Below are 6,000 nucleotides of genomic sequence, written 5' to 3'. Positions count from 1 at the left end.
TTTATTGTGTAAAAAAAATAAAATTCATCCTTTTTTGAACTTGTTATCTTCCTCAAAAACTCTAACCAATCTTGATCCTAGATTAGGAATCAACAAATCAATTGGCTGCAAGATAGGCCCAGGTTTAGGCTATTTTCGTAACAGACCAGCGGCTGAGTAGCTTGCTGGTCTGTGTTCCAGCAGCCTGTGATGGGAGAAAAGAAGGGATATGGTAGGAAATAAGGGAGAAAAGATAAGGGGAAGGGAGGAGAAAATCTGATTGATAAGGAGAGAGGAAGACGAGTAGATTTATTTGTGGGGCAATGAACAGTACTATGAAATGGTACCGTGAACAATAAACTGAAGAAAGAGAAGAGCAGGGTAGGGGATAAGAGCTCGCAGTCCATACACTTCTACAAATAAGATTCTGTTCAACTGTCTAATCTGATAGGGGGTTACATAATATAAAAAACTCAAAAGTAGAAACCTATAAACTTCAAACACTTCAATACCTATAACCTAATGGACTTTAACTTTGACTCATAAAATGACTCCTACTTACTCTCTTATATTGACCTAAATAAGTAGACTCCAAACATGTTTTTTTTTTTTCTCTCTCGCTAGTTTGTATCCTAATCTAACTCAAACACTTGATGCAAGACACTAATCTGGTGTACCCCTATGGATCTAAAATTTGAGTCTTATAATTGGGTTAATTACAAATAAAAATGCTTTTAAAAAAAAGCCCATAACCAAGTGCTAATAAAGTTGGACCAATTTTTGAACCGGACCTGTACTATTCCCCTTTTGTTCAAAATTCTTTTCCTCGTGTTTTATAGAATGGAAGGATCTTCAACTCACGACTAGTAGCAACAATCCTCCTCGATCTAGTGAAACCTACAAATAGTTCATAACCCAACGTACAAAATCAGCGACAAGAATTTTGTCAGAAGATGCAATTTGGAAGCACAAATTCAACTGGCTCAACGATCAAAAGATCAACCAGTTTATGTTCCTTGTTCATGAAACCTTCACTGGTTCTTCTTCCACGTCCACATGCACCAGTATGTCCTTGTAATGAACAACAAATTTGTCTTATTCTTTTGCCACCATTTTCTGTTCCTGCTCAACAGGCTTGGGAATTTGATTGTGGACAGAAAGCTCTTCTGTAGGGACTCTTTTTTGTAGCTTTGAAGTTCCCTTTACATGCTCTGAACCTAACTTGAAGTTTAAAGAGTTTGAACTCCTCTTTGGAGCTCAACTAAAAGATTTAAGAATTTCAGGATACATGATTGCAGAATGGTAGGCTTCGAGCCTCCGAGAATAAAATTGATGCAGCCAGCCAGTCCTGATTCCAGATTAGGAATCAATGAATTGATTTAGGCTATTTCATGATAAACCGGGTGCTGAGCAGCTTGCTGGTTTGTATGTTCCAACAGCCTGCGATGGGAGAAAAGAAGAGGAATATGGTAGGACATAATAGAGAAAGAATAGGGAAAAGCGAGGAGAAAACCAGATCGATAGGAAGAGTGGAAGAGGGTCGGGGACAATGAACAGTACTGTCAACAGTAACCTGAAAAAAAAAGAGAAAAGCAGAGGAGAGTAGGGGAGAAGAGCTTACAGCTCACACACTTCCACAATAGCGTGCATTAAGTGTAATTAGTTATGTATGAGCATTGGGGAAAGAAAACCCTTCTAGAAGATGAAGTTCTATTATTACATTTATTCTGCAGAAGTCCACATCTAAAAGCCTTACCATTATTATTGCTATTGCTATTTTTTTGGGTGCTGATGCGGATCCGAGGGAGTCGGATCGCTTCGGGGCCCACAATTAACAACTAAACCAGTTTTCAAAGTAGGGGCATTTTTGTAAATTCAAGAAATTGGCTCAAGCAACTAAAAGAGAGAAAAGATAAATAATAGGGCCAAATTGGAATAGAAAATAGAAGGGGAGGGGTATTCTGTAATTAGAAATAAAGATTGGGACTATGGAAGATATTAGAAGAAGAGAGGGGCAATATTGGAAATAAGTAAAAAAAAAACTTAAAACTCACTTTAAGAGGTTGTCTCCAACCTCACGACACCCATCACAGGGGCGAAAAGAACCAGGGAACGAAAGAGGAGAGAACTCCTTCAAAACTTGTCCCATGGCCATGAAACTTCAGGCCTAGCTTCTCAATAGGAGGCTCTTTCAATCCCGCAAGATAACCCCTTGGATCTGCTGGCTGGGAGGCTGCGGTAAGAGCCAGAAATAAACCAGGCGGTAGAACTTCTAGCAGTCCAGTTGCAGGCTTGTTTTCTCAACTCAGAGTAGGGCTTCTGGTCTAAGATTCAATGGCTGGGGTCGCCTATGAGAGGGATCCCTTCGCTCAAGACCTTGGCTCAAATAGGTTAGCCACAGAGCAGAACCCAGTTTCCGTGGGCTGCAACTTTCGCCCAGAACAGGGTATTCCCAAACCAGAAAAGTAACAGTAACTACAGTAACAATAGAGAGGAGAAGAGAAAGAAACCAGAATAATAAAAGGAAGAAGAGAATGAAAAGAGAAAGAAGAGAAGAAATTGGAAAATTTTAGAGGAAGAAGAAGGGGGAATCGGCAGCCATGGTTCTCATACCAAAACTCTTAATCAAATTTCTATTCTTCAAAATCTAAAAACTGAGTTCTTTTCAAGGCAAAAAAAATAATAAAAAAAAAAAAAAATAATAATGACATAATTTTGGAAGCTAATTAAAAATGGAAACTAAACCTAGATAGCAACTAAAATAAAAATCAAATCTAAATAAAAGACTGCTAATCTAATCTCTAACCAATAAAGGAAGGTAAATAAAAATAAACTCAAAATATAGTTGCCTAAATCCATCGCCAAGTTGCATCAGGTGCTCACCCTGCATTGTTGTTATACTGACAGTAATATCACATTATTTTCCTTTCTGATTTACCATGTAGTGACTTCAGCTAAAAGAATTTGAACATACTTTTTTATCCACATTGTCTGAATGACCTTGACAATGCCTCTTTGTGCTTCTTCTGGCAGATAAAAGATGACACAAAAAGATCAGTGTATTGTGCTTTAATCAAATTGCTTCAGGACAAAGACTTAGCAGTTAGGGTATGCTGCTTACTTCCAGGATTTCTTTTAAACAAAAGAGGTTTACTATTGGTGCTGCATTTTATCTTTGTTGTTTACTGATTTCAGCTACAGTCGGCTTCCATCTCATTGTAGCCTATTAACATTTACTTCTCAATCCTTTTTTTTCCCTTTCCATAGATCCTTCTAATTCACTAAAGTTTTGGTTTAATTGTTTCAGCTGGCAGCATGCCGGTCTCTGACTTTCCTTATTGAAGATGCGAACTTCTCTGAACAAAATTTTACAGATCTTCTTCCAACATGTTGGGATTTATGCTTTAAGTTGGTTGAGGAAGTTCAGGAGTTTGATTCAAAGGTTATTTCTTGCCACTAGCATACTTCTCTGTACTTTTGATGGACATGGTCTTGCTTGACCGTGGAAATTAGAGAACACAAACTTTTGACTGAGACTTTCAAATGTATGCACTGGTGCCGTTTGTTCAGGTTATTTTGGAATATGCATGTGTAAGTATGGTCCTGTTTTAACTTGAAGCAGCCGAAGAAAATAGACTTCCTAGCTGAAAACTAAGAGTTATAGAAGAAGCCATGAAAAGCTCATTGAAAAATAACTGTATCAATTTTTTGACAATAACAGAACTTGAATCAGTACCAGCACATAAGAAAGAGAGAAGAGAAGAGAAGAGAGAATGGAGAGAACACTGCCTATGGTTTGGGTGAGGAGCAGAATACTTAAACCGTGGGTGGGAGATGTATATGTATTGATATGAAAATAAGAAATTATAATCCAGGACCAGGTCCACAACCAAAGACCATAATAAGAAAGAACATTACATACATACCCCTTATAGAACCGACGCTCACTACTTAACACTCCCCCTCAAATTGGAGCACTGAAATCATCCATGCCCAGCTTGGAATACCCTTAGAAATATACATCTTGAAATAAGGTCTTGGTAAACAAATCTCTCAGTTGATCACTGGAACTGACAAACGAAGTGATCACCGGAACTGACAAACGAAGTGAAAATCAACTTCTTTATCATTGCATCCCGAACAAAATGACATTCCACTGCAATATGTTTGTTCCTCTCATGAAAGATAGTATTACTAGTAATATAAATAGCTACATGGTTATCATAGGACATGTCAATGAGTTTGTTGATAAAAAAAAACCAAGCTCCTAAACAAAGGATTTAAGCCACATCAAGTCAGCTACATGAGCTACACCTCTTTATTCAGCTTCAACACTAGAACGAGCTACTGTAGCTTGGTTTTTACTCTTCTGTGTAACAAGATTACCTTCAACAAAGGTACAATAGCCTGTAGTAGATCTTTGATCACCATCAACACCAGCCCAATCAACATCGAAATAACCAACAAAATTGGTGTGACCAGTATGGCAATAAATTAGACTTTTCCTTGGAGCACTCTTAAGATATCTGAGTATAGAGCATGCTGCCCCCTAATGAGTCTGCTTAAGTGTCTCCATAAACTGACTAATCATAACAACAATAGAGGATATTTCAGTAGGGTAACTATAAGATATATAAGTTTTCTGATTAACCTCCGATATTGATGTTTGTCTTCAAATTCCTTGTCATCAGACGCTCCAAGTTTGACATGAGGATCCATAGGAGTATCTATAGGCTTACGTGCAAACATTTCTGTATCACTCAAAAGGTCAAGAGCAGACTTCTACGAAGACAAACTAAACCCTTTCTTACTTCGAATGACCTCAATGCCAAGAAAACATCTGAGAGGCTGAGAGCTATTTGTAAGTGTTGCTCCAAGTATGACTCAACCTGTTCAATCACAAACAAGTAGTTACCAGAGACAATAATATTTATCCACATAAATAACCAACACAATAACCTTAGATTTTTAAGGAAGAGAAAATACTGAGTGATTGGAACAACTTTGCTAAATTTATCAAATCATGCTCTTTGGGATTGTTTCAACCCATAAATAGCTTTGTTTAGCCTATAAACTTTCTGAGAATTCTCCCCCTGAGCAACATACCTAAGAGGTTGTTCCATATAAACTTCCTCATGTAAATCGCAATATAGAAAGGCATTCTTAATTTCTAACTAGAAAGAGGTCAATCAAGGCGTGAAAGGAGGAGGAGGAGTCTTGTTCAAGTCGCAGGTTCCTCCCTTGGTGTTTTCTTAGTCCAGCTAGGATTATCCTAGTTCAACTAGGATTGGTGTCTAAGTTAGAAACCAGTAAGTCTGTGTTAGTTTTCTATTATGTTTTGGATTCCTATTCCTAGTAGGACTTGTAATAGCTGATTTGAGCTCTATATAACGAATAGAAGTGGGTAGCCCCATACACACAATTGGGACTCCCTTGCATAAATTGCAGGACTCTCTCTCTTTCTCTCTCTCTCTCTCTCTCTATATATATATATACATATATTTCTCTCTTCTATTTTACATGGTATCAGAGCCTTGATCTTCAAGCAAAAATCGATCGAAGTTCTTTCTTCTTCCATCAATAACAACCAATGTTCAAGGTGTCGGGTTTCGACCCTTGGGGAGACCAAAATTTTGGACGAAACCTGAGAAATTTTGAGGAAACCAGGGAATTTTTCCTAGTTTGATGGAAACTGGAAACGTAGGTTTGGACCCCCAAAAATTATTTTTTTGCCTAGTTTTTTGTGTACATCCTATTTTAGACATTTCTAATACATTCGCATCATTAGTTTCATAAAGAAAAAAACATAAAGTCATACTTGTAGTGAACCAAAGGTTCGGTAATGCATTTTCAAAAAACAGAAAAAAAAGCATTAATAGGCAAAAAAAAATTCGGCCACCGTGAATGCGTATATTGGGTCCTCCTAAGTAACATATAAAAAATTTACATAATTCTACTCTATTTACAAGTATATTCTATAAAAAAATAATTTTTTGGGAAGTTTTGACTTACCTTTTTTGT

The 6,000-nt window shown here is 37.3% G+C and overlaps 1 protein-coding gene across 4 annotated transcripts in view; it reads left to right on the top strand.

Annotated features, from left to right (window-relative positions):
- Positions 1-6,000, top strand: part of LOC122088888 (importin-11) — a 54,639-nt gene that overhangs the window by 26,611 nt on the left and 22,028 nt on the right. For all 4 annotated transcript variants that reach the window (XM_042658245.1, XM_042658247.1, XM_042658248.1 and 1 more), the window contains exons 13-14: positions 3,013-3,087; positions 3,287-3,421. In XM_042658245.1, coding sequence (XP_042514179.1) covers positions 3,013-3,087; positions 3,287-3,421 — 210 coding nt within the window. The remainder of the gene's footprint in view (positions 1-3,012; positions 3,088-3,286; positions 3,422-6,000) is intronic.

Source organism: Macadamia integrifolia, chromosome 9 (genome assembly GCF_013358625.1).
Source record: "Macadamia integrifolia cultivar HAES 741 chromosome 9, SCU_Mint_v3, whole genome shotgun sequence".
Classification (NCBI taxonomy): Eukaryota; Viridiplantae; Streptophyta; class Magnoliopsida; order Proteales; family Proteaceae; genus Macadamia; species Macadamia integrifolia.
This window is presented reverse-complemented; position numbering and strand designations above follow the sequence as displayed.